The sequence below is a fragment of the Labrus mixtus genome, chromosome 12 (genome assembly GCF_963584025.1).
Source record: "Labrus mixtus chromosome 12, fLabMix1.1, whole genome shotgun sequence".
Lineage (NCBI taxonomy): Eukaryota > Metazoa > Chordata > Actinopteri > Labriformes > Labridae > Labrus > Labrus mixtus.
This window is the reverse complement of record NC_083623.1, coordinates 13371708-13395440: the sequence shown is the minus strand read 5'-3', so window position 1 is coordinate 13395440 and position 23733 is coordinate 13371708. Positions and strand designations below refer to the sequence as shown.

The 23733-nt window shown below is 39.1% G+C and overlaps 2 protein-coding genes across 5 annotated transcripts; one reads left to right on the top strand and one right to left on the bottom strand.

Moving 5' to 3' along the window:
- Positions 1 to 785: 785 nt before the first annotated feature.
- Positions 786 to 15108, bottom strand: snx9b (sorting nexin 9b). 4 transcript variants are annotated; one of them, XM_061052085.1, is made up of 19 exons: positions 14789 to 15108; positions 13066 to 13152; positions 11904 to 11978; positions 10798 to 10935; positions 10104 to 10181; positions 8876 to 9041; positions 6929 to 7067; positions 6370 to 6457; positions 5951 to 6076; positions 5543 to 5660; positions 5317 to 5447; positions 5006 to 5109; positions 4807 to 4910; positions 4537 to 4614; positions 4290 to 4366; positions 3363 to 3452; positions 2521 to 2635; positions 2340 to 2431; positions 786 to 2183 (listed from the first exon to the last, which is right to left on the bottom strand). In XM_061052085.1, exons 1-19 carry the CDS (start codon positions 14798 to 14800, stop codon positions 2136 to 2138), a joined length of 1866 nt encoding a protein of 621 aa, XP_060908068.1. In that variant the 5' UTR covers positions 14801 to 15108; the 3' UTR covers positions 786 to 2135. The 4 variants fall into 4 exon arrangements, with proteins under 4 accessions (XP_060908068.1, XP_060908069.1, XP_060908070.1 ...); XM_061052086.1 differs by having other exon boundaries at positions 6370 to 6454; XM_061052087.1 differs by lacking the exon at positions 10104 to 10181.
- A 1905-nt stretch (positions 15109 to 17013) lies between these two features.
- moxd1l (monooxygenase, DBH-like 1, like) lies at positions 17014 to 23658 on the top strand. Its single transcript, XM_061051419.1, has 13 exons — positions 17014 to 17336; positions 17445 to 17591; positions 18852 to 19004; positions 19199 to 19282; positions 19713 to 19868; positions 19993 to 20095; positions 20991 to 21163; positions 21266 to 21354; positions 21586 to 21682; positions 21798 to 21857; positions 21942 to 22063; positions 22189 to 22288; positions 22870 to 23658. The coding sequence occupies exons 1-13, from the start codon at positions 17067 to 17069 to the stop codon at positions 23020 to 23022; spliced, it is 1707 nt and encodes a 568-aa protein (XP_060907402.1). The 5' UTR covers positions 17014 to 17066; the 3' UTR covers positions 23023 to 23658.
- The last annotated feature ends 75 nt before the right edge of the window (positions 23659 to 23733 follow it).

Genomic DNA, 23733 nt, shown 5'->3' with positions numbered 1-23733 from the left:
ATTTTTTATAAAAAAAGAAGCATCTCAAGTGAAAGGAAATTTCTGACTGACATGAAGAAACAACTTGATAATTCTTATAAAGAAAACGCCTTTGTTTATCTGTGGCATCCAGAAAGTGATGCTCAGATTCAAATGACTTAACGCTTGGGTTACCAAAGACCTTCAGCCCATTGGCAGGTCAGTGTGGATATAGCAGGCATGTGTTGGGAAGAGGTGAAGTCTATAGGGCAAAAATGAGAGAAAAAAGTTGCAGATGTATACTCAGATATCTTTACACTAGAACACAACCTAATAATGAAAAAAAAAACCCTGATGTTTTACAAGGTATTTAAGGCAGAGTAAAAGGCTGTTATTAACTGCAAAAGATCACTTTAATGATCCTAAATAATGCTCTAAATACGGCAGTGATCAAACACTCTAAAATAACTAAAAAGATAACGCATGTGTCGTCTGGGGTGTAAGGTCTTCCTGACTGGCTACTTTATGTGGCTGACACATCCAGATGCACCTAATTGGAGCGCGAGCTGGAACGTGAGGTAAAAGAGCTCTTTCACTTCCTCCACAAACACACTCTTTGACCATTCGCACAGCCTGCCGACTCATTCTCATTCCTATCCATCTCTACGCAGAGAGCCTGCCGAAGTGAATAAGGGCTTTACTGTGAGCGCAGTCAGAGAGAGAGAGAGAGTAGTAGTGTGTTGTTGTTGTACACTCTGAGCCTGCAAGCTTAGAAGAAGTGGTTGCTTTCACACACACTCACACAAAGAGATAAATAAAGTCCCAGATGAGTACAAATCATTGTTTAATAAATCAAACAGAAATTTTGCTCCTCTTTGAGTTACACTGTATTGCAAATACTTCTATACATAAAATAGTATCTGAGTGACAAGAAGCACCTGATAGCTCATATAGAATATATATATAAATGTATATTTTTTTCATACTTCAAGTGATAAGAAAACAAAGGGTGTAGAAGATTAGAGACTGATTGAAAAGTGGGCAGTGAAAAGCGAAAGTTAAACTGCATACGTGACATAATCCATGTCTCCACCCTAAACTCTCCTTATAGTATAAATTCTTACATTAAACATTGATACTACGCCTTCATATAGAACAACATCTGGTTGTAAAAAAAAGGACAAATATTCTTCAGGAGAACCGGCAGGACAGAAATCATGTTTGGTAATGAAATAGCCCCAGCTTTGAGTATCCGACATTTTTTGTCTTCTCTTCTGAAATGTAAACTACAGTGTCACGGTACACAGGCTGGGGATGGCAAAAAACCAAGTCAATGATTTCAAATTTTTCCCTCAAAGGGATAAGGCACGCGTGCAAGACAAGGAAAGGGTGGTGCTTCCTGTTAGCTTTTGAAGAAGTGCAGAAAAGAAAAGAGGGGGCTAAGGACTGCCAGCAGTTTACATACAGAGGATACACACTGTTGCAAGAATTAAAAGAGCACTTACTGAAGATGTTTGGGGTCTAAAATGTTAATGATACTTACTTGGAGACAAAAATAACCCAAACGGGAATAAAATTAGTTCACGAAAAGACTCTTGAGAGAGCCCTTGTTTTTTTTGTCAATGCTGCATCTGGAAATCCTCCCCTGTGCTCGAGGAGAGCATGGCTTTGGTTTTTGGTGTCTGTGTGTTTTGCATGATGTGTAAATCCTCTCCTTTACTTTCGTTTTAACATAAAGATCATAACCTGCCAATATTGCTTAGATATAATGCAAGAGTGTGCATATTTGCATTAAGTGTTTGCAACACATTAAAGAACTCTGGGTTTGACTCACATCCATACACTGTGATTTAGATGTTTACTTCCTTCATCTCAAGCTGCAGGTATTGGGCAGAAGAAAGAGGGTTGGTTAATATTGTGTCTTGCTCTTTTATCATTGCTGGCCCTTCTTGTTTCAGCTGCTGCACATGCTCTTCTGCTGTCCATAAACATCTGAGAGCAACAGATAACAAGGGCAGTAGAGGAAGAGATGAGGTACGTATGAGAGAAAAGGAGAAGTGAAATTTAATTTAAAGGGAGGGAGCAGAATGCAGAAAAGCAAAAATCTTTTGGATGTAGAGCTGTCTTTCTTTTTTTTACTCTTCTTGTCTTGTAGTGGAGACTGAAGGCAGCTGCTTTCACATCGTAGTGAACTGACCGTGTGCTTGTCTCAGTTTTTCAGCGATCTGTCGAGTTAAGAAGAAGAAAAACATGCATTATAACAAAAGCAGCAGGTGGTCATGTAATATCTGAAAGCACAATGGAGCTCACCACGTTACATAACAGACTGATTGTTACAGATTTCAGTTAACTCTGATAGATGGTGGAGAAAAAGTCTTTACCGTCTCATAAAACTTGACTTGCTCCTCCAGGTACAACTGCATGACCCTGTTGTAGTCATAGATACGGTTGCTATGGAAGTGGTTCATCTCAGCTGTGGGAAACCAGAGGGGAAGCTGTCTGAATCAGATATGGTGTTATCATGAACACAATCACTTCCATATTTCTAAGTGAGTGTTTTACCTTGTAATGTGTAAGACATGGTGCTGACTCGTTTAGCCATGGTGACTTTCTCCTGAGCGGTAATTTTACTCGTAGCTACCAGCTTGTCGCCCTCTTTCACCTTGTCTATGGCTGCCTGCAGAATGTAAAAACCTGACATCTTAACAACAGAAGTCACACATGTTCAAAACATCTTGCCTCTTCTTGACAAAGTCAGAACAGCCTTTCAGCCTCCACACTCTTAACACTCACATACCGTTACATACTGTTAGTGTACATAACAGCACATTGAAATGGAATTCAGACACAGCATACATTTGTGTTTTAAGTTCCTACCAAGTAGCAAGTATTTAAACTCTGCTTTCGGTGATTTATTGCATTAAGTTGCATTTTACACTTTGAGAATGTCACTAAAGCCTTTAATTGGCAGCAGTGCAATCCAATTAAAATCAACCAAAACATCAGGAAATCCCTGTAGCATCATTAGCAGTAACACTACTGCCGTACATACTGGTAATAGTTGTGTCTGTTGAAATGTGGATATAATTATAATATTAAGTGTAAAGAAGATATTCACAAGAGTTAACCAACATGTTTTGTAGAATGAGGTACAGTGTTTATTGTTGTTTACTGTAACTAAAAATAATTAACATCGATGTTGAATATTATTTTTCATGTTATCAACAAGGCGATGTGTAAGCTTAGCACTTAACTAATGATAATGAAGTCTAAAACTGAACTTAGTAAGTGGGTGAATCTTCAACTTCAGTATGGAGGGGGGGGGGGGTTAAGGGTATATAAATGAGACATCCCATTATATCATTTTTTTTATCAAACCTTTGAGTAACTATTTTCCTGTGTACCTTATGAACTCCAATGGTGTCTGGGAAGCATCCCAGAAGACCCTTATATTCATTGTTAGTCTCCATGAGGAAGTGGAGGTCTTTCTTGGGCTAAAAAAAAAAACAAAACAGATGGACAAAGTCAATAAAAAGATAAATGTTACCTAAACTTGGAACACAGATGGATCCAAAACAGGAAACATCACACAGGAAAAGAGTTCAGGAACACAAAAGACCTTTTTTTAAAAACAAGAACAGGGGGTTACAAGTTCAAAATAGTGTAGATAACCATTTAACCACAGGAGCCTCCAGCAGACGGTGTTTCTGCATATAGCATGTTGTATGTACATTCTGCAGTACATACATCTGGTTATATTTATATAAAACACCTACAATTGTCCCTTAACATTCAGTTAACAAGAGAAAGCTGTATGCAGCCTCTGGGGATGAATACACACTGCAATCACAGGTGAGGCTAAACTCAAGCTAATGTCCACAGGAGAGAAGGTGTCTGGAGCAGCACAAGCTTACCAGATGAATCATCCTCCTGGAAGCTGCTGGAACATCAAGAAAAAAAATGCCTAGGTTTGATTTGAGCATTGCAACGCCACACTGATCAGACTCATCAAGACAAGCCACACTTGGAAATACACGAGATAAGTTTCCCTGTGGCTTTTTCCTGATACTGATACAGACTTCACACACAGGATGCTTGGTTACAAGGGTCACTGAAACACCACATCACGGATGTACACACTGACGTAAGCAGGAAATGTTCACATACTGTCTGATGTTGTGATTATTCAGAGTGAACACGTAAAAAAAATCAGCTCCTTTGCTGTGTTTATGAGGGGAAACGAGTGCAGGTGTTCAAAACCCCCGAACAGGATCTTTGTAGAAGTTTAGGTCAATGATAATAAAATAGGTAATAACATGCAAAGTGCCTACCTGCTCTGCCACCATCTGAGCTATCTCTTCATAGGTCTTTCCGGCTGCTGTCATGGCATCAGTCAGGGTTGACTCACCTACACGAGCAAAGGGTTTCAATTGTGTCACGGCCGTGTTTCTCAATAGCTTTCTGTTTGCCAATTTGTTTCCTGACAGATTTTGCACGTAAAAAATGACAGCAACTGCATTTTGAAGGTGGTACCAAGTAAAAAGCCAATTAGCATGAAACTTAAACATGTTGGTGTACCTTGGTATCCACTGCTGGTGAAAACAGATGACAGGTTTTGGAAGGCCTTTCCGATTCGCTGGTACTCTTTTGGCAAAGCTGTGGAGATAAAAAAAAAAGAAAAAGAAGCAACATTAATAAAAAGCTGCAGTGTGAATGAAAAGTTCCTTCAGATGACGCTCAACACAATGAACCACTGTATTATATAAACAATAATTACAGCACAAAGTAAAGGGGAGTCCTCTTTGTGTAGTAAATCATTTATTTAGCCTCAGTGCTGTGTTTACTTACGGCCTGTGCATCTCTTCCAGTGCTCGTTGCCAACAGTGAGGATCTCCTTCACTCCGTCATCCATGGCTTTGGTAAACCTGCTGAACTGCTCGCATTTCTGTTCCCTGTGGACACATTTTACAAACAGTCAGGAGGTGCCAGGTAGGTCCTTTTGTAGCCAAGTGTTTCTTGTACTTGAGTATATTTGCTTCACACTCACACTTCCACAGGATCCAGGTCTTGACCTTCAGGTTCTATCGTGCAGAAAATCATGACTCCGACTGTTTCGTCTTTTTCTGCTTTTCTCTTTCCCGTCTTCCAGTCCTGCACCAAGAAGTTATATATTTGAATAAGGTCTGGACTTTAGTGACTTGACACAGCTGCTTGAGCCCAAGTAAGATCTACACATCATCAAATATTACATTTTAATAATATAAGCAGGAGCTTTCAGTCCTTGCATACATTTTTCCAAAGCACAGTGTATTCAAAACCTTCAAAAAGGGGAGAGGAATTGGAGGAGGACTCACACACCTTTTCATCCTTGTAGGTGAGGAAAGTCTGGAATACTTCACTGCTGGAAACAATCGGATGCCTGCACATCCTGGTCATCCAGCCCTGCAAACGCTCCATACGCATCTTAATAAACTCTTCCTCAAACCGTCCTGAACAGAGGGGAGGGTACAAAGAAAATGCAATGTCGATGTGAGCAATCTTTATCTTTTTTTGTATCATACATTTTGTGCAACCTGGCGCTTACCTGTCACCTGCTTGTCTGGTAAAGAGGGAATGGGGATGGCTGACCCAAATTTGTCTAGGAGCCTCTCATACAACCAATCAAAGTGCTTGTACCTGTGATTGACAGGTCGATTTGTGGTCTGCAAAACAATAGCAAGGAGTTACAGAAAATGTGAGTCAGAAGAAATAGGGCAAATCCTTTAATACATTATCATAACCTTATTGAGCATATCAACTTCAATAAACAAAACACAATTCAGACAGGGCTTTTTATCTCTAACAGACACATGAAAAAACAAGGGTCAACAAGGTTTGGATGTTATGATTTTTTTTTTTTTTTAAAGATGACGTCATTGCAGTTATCAAGTTTCAGCATAGTTCAATCCCAGACTTAAACTACTGACGGCTAAATGAACTACTGGATACTCACGTTGGGTGTGATTTGGTACTCGATGTAGCTCTTGAGGCCGTACATCTTTGAGCCTTTCTTGGGATCAGCGACCACGCAGTCGAGTTGACCTTCAGGGTAAGACCACACGGGACCAACTTCTCCAATCTGAACAAAACACATAAAGGTTTCAAAATCTGCCACTCAGCAGTTTATGGAATCGGAACGATCCAAAGAGATGGAACCATGTCCAACCATACTGTAAAACGATTTAATATACTGTAGAGAGTTTAACACCAATAACTGCAATCATATAAAGAGTACCTGGATCTACCTGTACGTGGGCTCATCATTAATTTATGTGCTATGATCATCATATTTTCAGTCGGGCAGGTGAAACTAGTGCTATAACAAGTAAACACAGCTGTCAAAAATCGTTAGGATGTTTGGAAATCACCTACATAGATCGGTAACTTTTCTTTGCTCTTGGCGAGCTGCTTGCACAGGAGGTAGAGCTCTGGACCGGACTTGGAAAACCCAGGAAACCTGCTCAAAGAAAGACAAAAACGTGATAAGTGATGCACACTCGTTCAATCTTTCATTAAGTAGCGAGGGCAGCTCCCTGTGGCTAAGACGTTTTTTTCAACTCTTGTAAATCTATGCAGCAGTGTGTTCATGACTGGTTGTCGATCATATACAAAGCTGATGCAACACACTCTCCTGCAAACAATTTCACAATGTTAAAACTGATCTACAAGTGATGGCAACACAGCAAGAGATGCAACAACGCAACGGCAAACACAGGGAGGAAGAAGACTTCTTGTCAGTAAGCGTGAATCTGAACAAAATAAGATTCAAACCGATGGTCTTTGAAGAAGGAAATCCATCCATCCCTTTTGATTTACCCCCTCTTTTTTTAAACAAGGGTTAGGGTTAGACAATGACATGACAACCGTCCTGCAGCTTACATTTTCGAAGAAGATTATTATGTTTCCTGCCAACTTCTTATAAAATACCTACTTGTTGAGGGATATTTTCATGGTCGATGCATGAGCTCCTCCTCTCTGCATCGCTCCGCCATCTCCAGATTCTGACTCGGCGTAACCTCCAGTAGACTTCACGTCATCCCATTCATCGTCCCATTCATCGTCCTCGGCTCCTGAGGGCAGATATATAACATGAGTGCATTGTTGTTGTTGTTTTATTTAGAAGTACAGAAACACTTCAGCTAAAAAGTTTACAACCCACCTCCCCAATGTGATTTTATCAGATCTGTTCATCAACCAACTCTTAAATGACTCAATTACCCATCATCAAGAGACAGCTACATGTTGCAGGAGCGTCTACCCATTGTTATCTTAAGCATATAAAAATGAAGAATATATTTGAATATCAATGTCCTTAAAATGTCTTAATTTCTAAGAGTCTCAAACTTTTTTTAATAAATTGAAAATAGGCACCTAAGCCGGACTTTGTGGTTCTAAACATCCAATTTTCATAGGTAACAGATGCAACTTGAGAACATGCAGTACTCCCATGTCAGCTGACCAAAATACATTTCATTATGTGAGTAAACAGCATGCATCTCTAACAAATGCTTAACATGTCTATCCGTACATAATGCACACGCACTTGCAATAACACGTATTTAAATGCATGAGACTCCTCAAAGGAGGGCAAAATAATCTGACTGCAAGGCACATTAACAATTCCTCCTCCTTTTACAAAGTTTGGCTAACAAGCCTGTCGGGCAGACAGAACCCAAACTCATCATTACATAATAAAAACTGAAACAAGAGTATGCAGGACGTCAACACCTTCATAATGGGATTCTAAGAATACACACACACTAATCCAGCAAGTTGCCTGAAACGTTTCAGAGGTTAGTCACACAATTTGATCTTTCACTCGTCACACAATACAGTTAATAAAATGTCAATAGCAAACTACAATGAATGATTCACAGACATGCTTTCAAGACTGTTGATGATTCCCTACAACTCTTCATAAGTATTCATTCCAGTCCACACACAAACATTAGGGAAAAAGCTCCACCAGGCGCTGAACGGGATACCTGTGTAATCGATAAGGTAAGGATACGGGTAGATGTCTTTGGCAAGAGAGAGAAAGGAAAGTCTGTTAATTCTTCTTGTCATTGCCATTTATTCCCCAAGTCTTCTTATTACAATAACAACTGGAGGATTTAAAAAACAGGTCCAGTAATCCATCCTTCTGAGTCATTGCATGAGGCTAGCTTTTCCATAGTCTGACTAAAACAGAATCCTGACATGATCGTCTGATGCCACGTGCTGGAGCATCTGTGGTAAGGAGAGGCAGACGGAGCTGAACTGCATCTGGGAAGTCACTCTACTCCACATCTGTAGGGAGCTGGGTGAACTAGTGTTTGTAAATATACCACCGGATAAGAGGGTTATTATATAACCTCAAAGTATTTGAATTAGTATCAGTTTTAGCTAGGAAACAGGAGGACATAAAACTCTGTCCTCAGTGTAAAGAATAGTTTTTCTAATGCTGTTTAATGAAGCTACCCGTAAGTGACACTTTCTAAGCTCAAAACATCACCATCCATTTCAGCTGCACTGTCTATCCAGTAACCAAAACTACAGGTTAAAAAGTAAAAAGTGTTTTGTGCCAAAAGCTCAAAACAGTGTGACCGCCCCATGCCAATGGGACATCTTCATTTATAATCTCTCTAAACTGTTTTAGCACCTCATTTTCAGCAATGCTGCCTGCTATTTCAGCACTTCAATATATACAGAAAAAAAACTAATATGATACCTAAACCAAATAGCTGGCCCTCATTTTTGAACTTAGGTTATCCTCAGGTTTTTAAAATAGCATAACTCAGTAACCTCAGTTCAATAAGAGCATAGTGATTTGAATGTGCTGACATAAGACTGTGTTTACATCATCAAACATCGTTGCTAACTAAATAGTTGTTCCTACCCGGGCCCTGGTAAGCCTGAGGGTGGCCCTGTGGTACGGAGCTCCAGGGGTCAGCAGCGCCCTTTCCAGTCTGGGTGCCCTCTGGATTGGACGCCCAGTTGTTGTTGTTGGCTCCCGCTGAAGGGTCTGCGTTCCACACCGACCAGGGATCGTTACCGTTACTAGCCTGGAAGAGACGACACAAGAAAGTGAGTGATGAAAGAAGCAGAGAAATCACAGTTGCGCTATTGGGAGTAGCGTGCCAACCAGTTTTAAGACGAGACTCTGACTTTACTCATGAAACAACATGCTTTTTCAAAACACATGATGCAGACCTGGTCTTGAGCGTGAAATCTGTTGGGATAATCAGCTGTACGGTAGCAGTGTGGCTGCTAAATGCTAGCAAACATGTGCAGAAGCTATACATTTCCAGATAGCACAAAATACTGCTTATTTGAAAAAGTCACATGCGTGTTATGTGTACACTCAAACACGGACCATTCTTAGGTCTGAGCACAATTTCTTTTCTCTGCAATACTTAAGAGCTGCATGCCATGCTTCTAAGGCATACATACTGTTTAAGACTTCCATTAAAACAGCGGAACATTGCATGCAAGAAACTGTATGTGTGCCTTTTGTAAGGTGAAATTAGCTTCATGCTAACTAAGCACTGAGGTGCCTGAACACAAAACTATTGCAGGGTCACTTAATGCAAAGAGACATAAGGACTGTGAATGAATGAGATGGGCTTTTCTTTTTTTTTTTTTTTTTTTTACAAATTGACTGCAATGACATGCAGCAAGGCATAACACTTCAACATTTCAGCATTTACCTGCAGATAAACGGGTTAACATTTTATACAGCAGCAGGTCACAGTGGCATCACACATTTCTGATTTTATTTGAGCGATTGTAATCATCACCTGGAGTACATTTTTGTCTTCTGGTCTGATTATTTGTCTGTGACATTATTGAATTATATGTGAGATAAAGAATCGTAGGCTTCACAGTGGCACTGATTCATACAACTGTGATCATTTGTAGGTGTGGATTGGTTCCATGTGGGTACAAAGTGTGTTTGTACGACAGTGCAAAGTGAGGTTGAGATCATGCTTTCTGCAGGCAGGAGGAGTAGGGGTAGGAATTTGCAAATCAGAGCAGAGGTTGCTACAGTAGGGTCAGCGATTTGGTGAGGGTGGAGGGCTTGGTTTCATGCCCCTGGCCTCCACCTCCCCTGATTTGTCGGTTACCTCATCAGGGGATGAAAGATAAGGGGAAACGGGGGTATCAGGGGTCTCCGGCTGGGGACTTAAGCCCCTAGCATCCACCTTGAGAGGAAGAAAGGGTGACATCATCACAAAGCGCCAGCAGTGAAGGTTCACACTCAGCAGGTAATGGGTTAAAGTGATGCCAGATATAAATGTGTGTGAGAGAAAAGAGCTGAGGGATGAAGGCTGACACATTTCCTGTGCCCACATTTCTACTGATCCAGCAGGACAGCTCATAGTTGAGGAACTTCCTGCCTGCTGCCTGAGATTTCACTGCGCTTATTTCCTCTTGGTTCTATTTTCTTTTAAGCTAAAACCAGAGTCCGTTACAAATGACATGGCCGTGATGAACATCTTCCACAGCAGCTGCTCTCACTTCTGCATCTCTGGGATTCGCACATGCCGAATGAACGTCAGCAAAAACACTAGTTTCACTCACTTCTGCTTTTTCTTCAACATCAGCCCACGATACAGTGTTTCGAGTGGGAGAATGCAGCCTCTCTAAATTTCCAGGAGAATGCAGCCTCTCTAAATTTCCAGGAAATTAATCAAGTCTGTACATTAATTTACCGCTCTGGTGACTTAAGGTCAGTAAACACCACACTAAAAAACTCATTTGATTTGATGCTTGTATAGGATTTAATAAACACTGTCCTTCATCCAGTGAGTCCATTACCTGGTTTTGTGCAGGTGCAGATGGGGGAGCGTAGGCATCGAAGATGGACAGATCTGGAGCGCCAACATTTCCTAAACTTGGAGTAGGTGCTGTGGGTGCTGCTGCTGCTGCTGCTGCTGCTGCTGGGAACGATGGAAACTGCAAAAGACAGAGAACAGTCCCATTAGAAGATGAAATCCAGATATTCATGTTCAATTCAATTCCTTTTAACAGGTACATTCTTCTGTGGTAACGTGATCATGTCTTTGTGACATCCCCTGGTTTTGCAACCTGGCTTTTTAATTTTCTCTGTTTATACAAGGTGGGTAGAAACCGACTGGTTGCACATTTAAATCTGCTTCCTCATTTTAAAATATGAATATGTTTGAACACATCTGGCATTCTTTTGGTTCCACAATCTTCTCTATTTTTTGCAGAACTTTTTATCCAGCAGGGTAAAGCATAACAGAAGATAGTTTTTTGAGAATCAGACTGTGCCCCTCTGGTTTTCATTAGATATTACAAAAGCTGTGAGTGAATACGTCATCATTGGGTTTTTAAGACTCTGCAACACGATCAACACCGTGCAGGGACAGCTGGGGAGGTAACTTCAGGTCAAACAAAGACACACATCTACATGAGCTTGTTAGCCAAGTGAAGCAGATGGATAATATCAACTTCTCTCTTGTTTACAAATAGTCTGCACAAACTTTTCTTTTAATCCAACTTTCTGTGCCTCTTTCTGAATGTCTTCAGAGTGAATCATATCCCCACGATGAAGTCACAGTTACAGGATAAAACTGGACACAAACACAAAAATACCCTGAAGGAGGCACATCCTGTTGTCATTTAAATTCAAAGAACGAGACAACACCGCAGGCTGCAGTCGTAGCATAAACACATCCTTTTCTAGTTCAAATATCTCACTGATAGAGACACAGAGAGCACAGTGTTTCTTATTTGTTCGCACTTCTGTCTACTTAGCACATACTGTTCAACCTGTTAACAGAGGATGATTGAAGATGCTTTTCAGATTTTACAAAAAGGTAAATGTATAAAAAGAATAATGCTAGGGTCGGGAGATGTAAGCGGTTAAAACACCATCGAAAACACAAAGTGTATCTCACCTCGATGTAGTCCTCTGGCACAAGTCCAAGTTCTCCTCTGGAGTTCTGTGCTTCAATCCAGCCGCCTCCTATACCCTGAAATAGAAGGAGAGCCAGAAGAACAGAAGAAGCATAAACAGCTTAGACCGACCAAAACCTGCGGAGAGCTCAAATAGAACCATGCTACTGAAAATTTCACATTAATATACAGCTTTTTGAAGTACTGCTGCAGCTTAAAAAAAACTGTACAAATGTAAGAAAACATTTTTTTTGTTGCCCTACAAACACGTTTTACATCAATTCAGAAATCAGACTTAGTAAAGTAAGTTGAAGTCACATTTATATATTCAATATTGTGTAGACACATAGCTGCTTTGCTGCCACAGCAAATCTTGTAACTGTATCTGTCTAATCTGTTTAAATCTAATAAGTAACTGTAATGTAAGTTTTTGTACAGCTAATGTGACATGGATTTTGCAGAAATGCTCGAGGAATCTGTCTCAATGTAACATTGTCTACATTGTAAGTTTCTGCACTTTAATGTAATTTAGGAGTCGAGTAAAAATGCTGACAATAACCAGGTGACCAAAGTATCTGTAAACACATCTAAGGCTCACAGGAAAAATTCCTGCACAGACAGTTTATTCAGTGAGGAAAAAGTACATGCTGTTGTTGTCCTTACACAGTAGGTCCCGATTGGCTTAACACAAACTTTGATTAGAAAACTATGTAGGTCAGCACACAGTGAGTGACCTTTGAACTGCTGTGACTCGCTTTAATGACATCATGTTCGCTCCTTCCTTCCTCTCTACATGTTCTTCACTTAGGGACAACCTAAGATCATGTGATCTGGGCCTGTAAAGGACTGTTAGTTATCAAGAGCTATATGTAAGAAGAGTCACACGTCAACAGTTAACTTTGAGGTTAAAACACACAGAGTGTTTTACGTTTCTTGTAGAAATACAACAATTTAAAAGTTAACGTAGTAAAAAGGTAAACAGGTTTCTACTATGAGGCCACTTCTTTTTGTCATCCTTTAAAGTGTCACACTCATGGGCCAAACATGAATCCCCAAGAAAAGATCCCAGTGATAAAACGTTATCAACAAGTTGAATACAAACCACTTACTATCCTTGGCGGTTATAGATTAAAAAAAAAATTATGAGTGTTTGTGTGGGTTTACCTGATTAGTGATAGTCACTGTCTCCCCTTCTTTCACTGTCAACTCGTTGTTTCCTGGCTCAGCAATGAAGTCATATAGAACTTGTGCCTGAACACAATCAAGAGAAAACACAAAACTACTGCATGTTTAATAAACACTTTAACGTAGACAGCACAATACGTGCACATGAAATGTATGAACACATTGAAAAGAAGCCCCATTATTTGAAAGCTAGTGGAGTCAAACAAAGGCTCAGGGAAACAGGACAGACTAGTTATTCAGGCCATGTTAGGCTGACTCTTTATTTGGGACCAGTATTAACCAAAAACAAGGCCAGAATCATCATGTTACCTGATTCACTTTAATACAACCACCTGCAGTTCATCGCACACTGACCCACATCTACTGCCCTCAACATCGGCCGCCCAGAAACAAACATGCACACAAACACACTAAACACATGCAAGGTAACAGAGGGGAAACAAATATGGCTTCACTTTTCATTGTAATTAACAAACCTTACAACTATCATCTTTTCAGAAATATGACTATTCAAATGAGCTGTGATTGCCTTGCCAGTCCTGCATGCCATGTCAAAACAGCATCAAATTCACTGTGTTTGAGTATTTAACTAACAAGTTCATTAACCAATGACATTGACAACAAGGCCATTTGTTCTCCCCTGAACAATCAACTATTTTTAGTGTCGGCATGCCACCTCCCAGGAGTTAAGGAAGCTGGATGGTTGTTTTTTTAACGGGAACTCTGGCATGTTTCTTACCACAACTCTGCTGACACAGATGTTATTTGTTTGTAGTGTAAAGTACTTTGTTTCTGTTACTAAGTCTGCATGACAGAATGATGAGTCTTGTATAAGTCTTATTTAGATGTAAAGTCTCCCTTCAATCGAAAAGGGTCTAAATTATGCTCATTTCACAAGCTGCTTTGACTAGAAAAGCTGCACACTCCAAAAGTCTTCTGTGCCTACCTGAAATCCGACTTCAATAATTCGTACCAACAAACTTTTTGACAAAGCAGCTAGTTAGAAGCTACCAAGCTTTAACTAGATACATGATAAACATGATATCTATATTTTCTTCTATGAAAATAAACAACACAAAATTGGTGCAAGTGTTTGTATTTGTCACTAAGCATTTCTTGAGGGTATGTTAAACATCAATGGAAAACCCTTCGCCCTACTGCAATCACAAACCTATTTCCTGTAGAAATACTCATGTGCTGCTATTAAAATTCATGCTTGGTTACTCAAATAACTGTGTGAATTATATTAAAGCCAACTGTGTCAATAATAGATATATAACGTTGTCAATGATATCTCTAATTCACAATTATTCTGTACAGACTGAATTAAATACTGAACGCACGCAAAAGACTACATTTCCCAGCATTCCACGGAGGTACAATGACCCGCACTGGAAAGGTAGTAAAATGTCACAAGACACTTTCTTATGAGGCACATTTTCCATGTACACAAAAAAAACATTGGCTTTGCATAATCTGAAGGCAAAAACAAGTCTCGTGTGGCCATTTCATGCTGTTAAACACAGTATTAAATGTTTTTTTTTTCATTTAAATCTGTAGCTTATCGAGTTGGCTAACTGTGAAACTCTACAACTACACAAACACGTACTATTCGTAAAATGGATACAAGTGTCAGGGGAAATTGAAGGAAGTCATACGCTCGGTTGACGTTAAAATAGCACAGCAGAGTAGTTTGACTTACCTTTACCGCCATTATCGAAGCATTGATGTATCATTAAAACACAGGCCCTGTGGTTTTCAGGAGTTTCAGTCCTCAGCTGGACATTTCCCCCCCACTGCCTTCAACTAAAAGCCAAGATCTACGCGGTTATTCCTGCTGGTAGACAGCAACAACTCCGACGACTTTAACAGGTTACTAAAACCACTAAAACGCACAAAAACTCAAGAAAATGAAAAACAGGCGGTAGGTAGGAACAGACGAGTTCGGTAAGACTGTTAAGTTTTGACCGCGTATTGAGCTGCTGTCAGCACGGAGGGAGTGACCTGCACCGCCGAGACAAACCGGAAAGGTAGTCTCGCTCCGACAAGACATGACTTACGTTAAACAAATATGACAATTTAGAAACGGGCTCACTTCAAGTAAACTTACTTATTAAACTTGTATCATGAAGACCTTTTTACGTAGCCTGTATATTTATAGCTAAAAAAAATTTTTTTTTTAAAATAACATAGGCCTAATAAGTCATTGAAATAGGCTATGTCAGTCAAATTGCAAATGTGCAACAATATAGCAGCCATTCAAATTAAAATAATATTTTATTTTTTACATAACTGTATTTTAATATTTTTTTCCAGAGGTATTTTGCAAGGATAGACAAAATACGATGACATCATGGGTTTTTTTTTTTATAGGCTACAGAGTCCAAACCATAACCTAGTTAAAGTTCCGGTGTAGCTTATTATGATGATTATTATTATCTAAGGGCAGCTTCTATGGTATGAAAGTTGACGGTACACATCTGACTCAACGGATGAAAGGGAGGGACCCTGAATGTCTTTGTTGTGGGCAAGTCGGCCTCTGCTGGAGTCAGGCTGCTGTTACATTAATGTGCCATTCACTGTTCTTGAATATCAAACGTGTTATTGATGGCCCAGTTTTTAGAAATCATATCAAAACACAGTTAATTATAGCCTTTCAGTAATGATACAGTATTCATAAATGCGTTTCCTCTGTCTTTATCTTCAAGGATAACTTGAACTTTAAATATTTCTTCTTAGTGCCCTAATAAAGTTTTTTTTTTTGATTAAATTAAATGATACTTAGCAAATACTAAAAAAAACAAAATGTAATGGCATTTCAGTGTTCTTTTAAAATGAAGTGTGTTGTTTAAATGTAATGCAGAAAGAGTGTGTATCACTGAAGGTGACTTGGCGATGTCATGCAAGAGGGAGTGCTGCTGTTGGGCTGCATGCCCTCTGAATGAAATTCACAGCAGTGTTGATATTTGATGTAAAAGCACAGCATTGATTGTGAAGTTGTTTTAACAGTTCTCCAAGCAGCACTTAGTTGTAAACAGAATAATCAACAACAAAAAATAATTAATAGCCTACATGTGATTCCATTTATTGTGCAACCAGTGAAACAAGGGTCAGTCCAGTTGTTTTGGTGCATAATGAGCATACAGGCTAGAGAAAGACCTACTGCTATGATGTAAATGAATGTCAGAACTCCTGAGGTGGAGTAATATAGTTAAAATTATAAATGCTGTTGTACTCAGCGCTCTTGGAATACCTCTTATCCAATCAAAAACAATGGTCAGAAATAACTCTGTTAGTGTTAAACCGCTAAACATCTGAATACAGCCCCATAAGAGTGATCACAACATTCACATTGCTATGAGATAACATTGTTTTGATAAGAATGAAGCGTTTGATATTTGAGACAGTTTGAAAGTAACAGAGAAAAATAAGTATTTAGCCCATTTTGTCCAGAGTCCATACACTGAAAAACTTGAATTTGGCCAAATTGAGAGATAAAACCTCATTCCTGATCCCTCCTCGCCACGTCCTCATATATCAAACACCTGAGTCCAGCAGCAGTCTCTCTTTTCTGTCAGTGGGAAAGAACCGGTGGAACGGGTTGTTATCAATGGGCTGAGAGGGGGATACAGTTAACTGTTAGTAGGTGAAGTCCGCAGGCCACCTGACCACAGCTTTTGGAGAGAGAGTCTCACATCAAAGACAGTGAGACTGCAGATTTAACACTCTCAATTTCTTAGAAGAAATCCGTACATTTTAATGTATCTTGAAATTTAGCATAAAATAAAAGAGGATCCACGGTATTGGTTGCTTCACAAATGCAAATTCTAAAGGCGTGAGTACTCTGCCTGTATCACTTCAGTTCATCTAGCAACACAGGTGTGTCGTAGCAGGGTGGGAGGGAAAGAGGCAGGTAGGGTATCAGACCGCTCCTCACACAGTAAGCTCAGTTTGAAGATCTCCACCGTCACACAAACAACATGCGCTCTCTTCAGCCTTTCCTCTATCTGGTTATTTTCTGGACAGTAGGAGCGGAAGCGTCAGACCCTAACTTACCCTTCATGGAGTACCTAGACCAGAACGAGTTGGTCTGCTTGAAGTGGGGCTTTGATAGCCTGCAAGGGGACATAACATTCAAACTGGTGGTCAACACTACAGGCTGGGTGGGCTTTGGTTTAAGCCCGAATGGAGGAATGCAAGGAGCAGATATCGTCATGGGCGGACTAGGACCAAGTGGAAGCTACTTCCAAGTAAGTTTTTTTTACATTCGCTCCATTCTAAGAAATGTTTGAATATACCCTCCATGTTCAAAAAAGAAAATATCAAGCATACTGAAAGTTTCTGTCTTTTGTCCAAAGGACTATCATGCCACTGGGAACTCCATGCCTTTGGTGGACAAGCAGCAGAGCTACACTCTCCTCTCCGTAATTGAAAGTGAAGGTCAAACCATCATGACCTTTAAGAGGGCGATTCAGTCGTGTGATGAGCAAGACTTCCGCATCACTGTAAGAAATTCACTTGTAGTTTTTGAAAGTGTATTCTACAGGAGTGGTAGGAGATACAGAGATGTGAAGCACCTGCAGCATATTGCAAGCGTCATTTCGACTTTGTTAAGTTTAAAAAAAAATTGCAAGTTAAAAAGTAAAAAAGAAAAAGAATGTAAAATGAGGAAGAGGTTATAATGTGAACTTTAATTTAAGTAAAAATAAAAAAAAATTAACAGTTTAAAGTAAAAGAAGTAATCATCTGTTTTGAGTACAAATGTATTGAAAAGTAAAACAGCCTTTGCTTTACGTAAAAGATGAAGTTGAAAAGTCCAATATCAACTGTTTTGAATAAAAACAACTTGAAAGGTTTTCAAATCTTTTTTTTTTAAACTACGACTTTAAATGACAAGTTCAAAACAAATGTCAACCCCATTTTCAGATAAAAAAATAACTTTATGAAGTAAGCCTTTATCTAAAACTAAAAATATCAATTTTAGGTCTGTGACTTAAGGAAAAGGGTTTTAAAAAAGGGAGAAACTAGAGTTACCACTGTAACTGTTAGAATATTACTCAGTTGTAAATCTATTACCAGTATAGGCTTATTAAGTTTTGATCACCTTTTATTTTAAGACTATTTACTGCTCCCTGAATGAGTGACAAAATTCTGTCACTCTAAACTAAAATGTCAAAGGTTTTGATGTCAGGCTGCTTTTTAAATGTACAGAAAAGATAACATTATCTAGGAGGCTGCTGTTGCCATGATAACAATGCCATGCCAATGCGTACCGTTAATTATATGACTACTCACTCTAACACTGTTTGCATAACACCATGGAGCTTGAAAAGAACTGAACGCTTTATGCATTTTCTTCTTTATGTGGCTCATTATTGGTAATGCTATATTCTTTTGTACTGTTGCTCTAATTCTTCCTGGAAAGCTCAAGTTTCCTGCCTGTCCCCATGTTATCACTGCTATTGACGGTCTTTTGTTTGGTTCCCCTGACAGTCCCTGTACATTGCTGTGAAATGGGTGTTTTCAGGTGTGAAGACAATGGCAACAACAAAGAGGGGCGCACAAGATTTAGTTTTACATTGAACACCTGAAATACTATATGGTTTTGGTAATAAAACCTGCCACATGTTTTGACTATTATGGTTGTTCAGCAATCTGCAAAGTAGGAACATGAAACTGTCTCTGGTTATTACTTGAATCGTTATATAACTGCAATATATAACTTTAAAAATGGCGCATTATTATAAAAAAAATCTCTTCTCCAGGCTCAGGCCGCTAAAGTGATCTATGCGTATGGAACGACAGATGACATCCAATATCATGCATCCCGTAGAGGAACCAAGGAAGTCAACCTGCTGAACTACATGCCCAAGTCAACGATAACAGGCCCCAACTACTTCATGGCCAGGGTGGATAATGTATGTACACATTTCCTATCAGGGAAGAATGAGAACATTTGATGAGTCTGTTTTGTTTTTCTATTACTGTAGAATATCTTACAGGAGAACTTTTACTGTGTGGAGTTTGGATGATAATTGCAATTGTATAACATGTTCTGGTTTGAGTACTGTAGTCATCCAAATGACATTTTTTACCTTTATTTTCATCGCAGATCTCTGTCCCACAAAATCATACCTACTACCACTGCAAGGTCATGAAGCTTCCAACCTTAATTAAAAAACATCACATATATCTGGTAAGTATCATTTCTTTATTTGTCATCTCTCTTCCGCCACATTTAACTAGAGAAGTCCAGATAACATCACTCTCCCCAATACTGCTCCGACATCTTGTGCAAAGTTACGGTCCTTTTTGGTCGCCCCGGGCATGTAGTTCAGCAGGTTTAATTAACTGGTGTAGTGGCCTACTTGCTTGTGACCTGATACAGCATTTTAGGCAGAATCTGACTGTACCTGTCTCTACCTGTAATCAAAATCGGCATTTAAAAACAGCTTTTCGCTTGCTAGCAATACTATGGTCAGCTTTTGAGTAAATTGGGGTTTTAAATGAAAAACAAGCCACCCAAATCTTCAACCAGTCCAGTTGCCATTGGATCAAGCTTCAATTTTTCTATTTTAACCTTTGTTCACAATTCTTGTACCAAACCTCTTCTGACTTGTTCTCAGGTTGAACCAGAGATTGAGCACCCTGACATCGTTCACCACATGCTGCTGTACGGCTGCCCCTCCTTTGTGACAGAACCGTATGACAACCCGTGCTTCATTGGCGACATTGGTGACGCCTGCTTCCACACTGTGGCCTCATGGGCAGTGGGAGGAGGGGTGAGGGACATTTATGCATCCATCTCTGATTCTTTGATCTATATTCCAGTCTGTGTGCTTCAGTATTTATATAGTTCAGTGCATGTTTAGGTTCAGTGCAAAATTCATTTTTCTGCAACCTCAGGTGTTCGCGCTTCCAGAAAATGTGGGGTTGCCTATTGGAGGGGAGGAGAGTGATGTTTTTTACAGGCTGGAAATCCACTACAATAATCCAAATGGAGTAAAAGGTTAATACTGTTGATCCAATTACATTGTACTGTATATATTCAAGAATTGTGATATTACAGAAGCTACATACATCATTTACAGATTAGACTTTTTTATGCAACGATAAGTCTGTCACAGTTTTGCTAAAGGGCTGCATAAGACTTTATCAGTTCACATGATATCAAAGGAATATTGAGGTTTATATAGTCCGGTTCATTCCCTTTTGACAAGGGGTCTTATCAACAGGCAGAGACAAAAAAAATCCCCTGGATATTACAACCAAATGGAACAACAGATCAATCAATCAATCAATCAATCTTTATTTGTATAGCGTCAACTCATAACAAGTGTTATCTCGAGACACTTTACAAAAAGCAGGTAAAATACCTTACTCATTGTCTGTTAACATTACAAAAGAGCAGGTAAAAAGACCTTACTCATTGTTATGTTACAAAAAGCAGGTGAAAGACCTTACTTATTGCTATGTTACAAAGATCCGGCCTATCCATCATGAGCACTTTAGCAAAGCAGCAAAAGTTACAGTGGTAAGAAAAAACTGCCTTATTAAAAGACAGAAATCTTCGGCCGGATCCCCGGCTCATGACGAAACAGCCTTCACAGGCCTAGACTGCGCCGGGCTTGGAAAGGGATAGGGATAAGCAGATAATCAGCTTTTTACAACATCAAATTCATACATGACTTCATTCTCCACAACACTCAGACATTCGGCCGACATGAAAACACTTGTCACTTGAACAACAAAAAGCTCGAACAAATTTTACACAACATCCCATTTTTTTAGGAATTGGTGATGTATATTCAAAGTATTTTACCTTATCTGTTATTTTGTTCACTCTGTAATCTATTCATTCATGATCAATATGTATTCTTTTATCTCGTGTTCTATGTGTATAGGAAGGACAGACAGCTCAGGACTAAAACTGTATTATACAGACCAGCTCCGGCAGTATGATGGGGCCACCTTGACTACAGGTGTGCTGCAATTTCAGAACATGGAGTATATAATCCCCCCAAAAGCCACTAATTTCCACACCTACGGCGTGTGTAACACCAATGTCTTCTCTCAGGTCTGTAGTGGTTCAGTCCAAATTCCATACTGCAACAGTGACTTTTGATCTAACAGGTATGTTATCGTTAATAACTGTGTTTACTTTACTTTGCACCCATAGCTTTTGAATCCTCTTCCTGACCTTCAAGTGTTCGCTGTGATGCTGCACACTCACTTGGCTGGGAGGAAAGTCAGAGTTGGTCACTATAGGTAAGAATGACAATGTCAATGACGAAGCTGGTTTGAGAAGAGGTTTATATTTGATGATTTTATGTAAAATCTCAGTCAAAACTGGTAACTGGAACATAAATAATAACTTGAGGGAAGTGTTGTTTTGGAATGAAATCCTAATGTTTTGAATAGAGGTTTCTTGATTATTATAGATTGCACCTTTTTTTCCAATATAAATGGTTCATCTTTTATACTTCTTGTTCTCTGAAGAGATGGAGTGCAGATAGACTTCTTGGCTTTGATTGAAAACTACAACTTTGAGTATCAGGAGATAATCAGTTTGGGAAGCACAAAGACCATCAAGTCGGTGAGTTTCCATTCAGTCCATGCCTAATTCAAATGCTTATTTCCTAAACACTAAAGTGAAAAACTACATGTTAGTAATTTTTAAATATGTCACATTACCTGTCTCCACATTACAGGGCGATGAGATCGTAGTGGAGTGCACCTACAGTACGAGCACCCGCACCAAGACCACTAAAGTGGGTAAATACTGTACAGTAAGATCAGTGCACCTGCATGTATAAGTGTTAATATCTACCATGTTCCACATGTTCTTCCCTTAGATGGGGCTAGGAACTACTGATGAAATGTGTCTGGCCTTCCTCCTCTATTACCCTGCAATCAAGATCAGCTCATGCATCAGCCACCCAAATACAATGCATCCATCACTGAGCACCAGCAACCAGTAAGACCTGATGCTTTCCTGGTTTAACCAACAACGTACAGGTTTCATACAGTATGAATAAACTTCCATGCAGATGTGTCTCGACATGCTGAGGTTTTAATAAGCTCTTTGTTGTTTTCTCACAGGATGATTCAGGGAACCACAACTTTAAGCGAGGAGGAAATTGTTGAGTATGAGCATTTGCTAAAGACCGTACCACAATTTCAGTTGGTCACGGATGTCGAGGTGTGTAAAAGTCTCAATTTTGCCTTTTCATTTCTCCTTTAAATCAATATGAACAATCAATATCTTTGGGTGGAGTTTATTTTTCTAAAGGCCTTCATGTTCCTCTGTCATTGTTTCAAGTGAGTTCCTCACAAGGTTAATCACCTGTCCTTAAGCTATAGCTTTACAGAGTAGACATATAGTTTAGACATATTTTTTTACTATTTATATTGAGCATAGAACCTCAATACTTTAAGAATAGTTGATTCCTGTGTGCTGTTTTGTTCATTAGCAATCTGTATTTTACAAAGATAATCTCAGACGCACTGTTTGGACTTCAAGAGTTCACTTTAAATGTGTCTTTTCTTTTCAGTCTCTCAATTCTGCCTCTTGTATTTCTGCTTTGGTTCTTTATGTTGAAGTGTATTTTGGCTTTTGTATAGCCTTGTTTCCTGCTTTTCACATGTCCACTCCATTTACCTCTAGTTTCAGTATCAAGTGTTAATGTATTGATCTAATAACAATGAACACAAAGTGTAATTCGTCTTTTCTGCTTTACAGTTTTCTTATTTGCTAATTTGTGTAATTTTTCTTGTTCACAGAGTAACTTCTCATTCGATAAAAATGGCATTATCAGAGACATGAAGACCACACCAACTGTCATTTGTCAGAACACCAATAGGTCAAGCAGACTCTGCACTACCTGGATCATGAGCGCAGCAGGAATCCTACTTTTCTTAATTGCAATAATGTAGATGATTGAATAAACAACAGAGCCACACCATCACAATCTTGGCACGGGTGATACATTTTAGTTCTCTACTATCCACTTAAATATTCAGCTTAGACATGTGATGTAGAATGTTCTTTGTTTTGATTGACGCTGTTTTAGCATATCTTACCTCTTTGATATTCATTATTGGACAACAAATGCAACTGTCATTTTAATGATGACCCATATGTACATTGTTGGCTAACTGTTAAGTCTGTTTTATAGAGGCACAAAAAGCGTCACCAAACTACTGCACTCTCAGTTTAGATTTTTTAAAAGTAGTTTACCTACATTATTTAGACTAAGATCAAATGAATTCCTGAACAACTTTAGCACTATACACCTTAATATTAAAGTAGCTAAATAATAGTTAGACATTTATAATGATTTTATTTAAACCTGTTATATATACAAGCAGATACACAATTTAATTTTCCTCATTCTGTCAATATATGCAATGATTATGTATGCATTTTTGACACTTGCACGTACGCACTTATCTGTCCCTCTGTTGTGTTGTTTACATGCACTATGAGCCTTATTCCTTATTTTGTTATAATAGTTGGAAAAAGCCAATCATTTGATACATCTTACTTAATAAAGTATATCCAAAATGACATACTCGTCTGATGTTGTAACAATTCTTCAAAGACAGGATGTAAATTGTAGTGGCATGTAGTTTTGAAGTACTTCC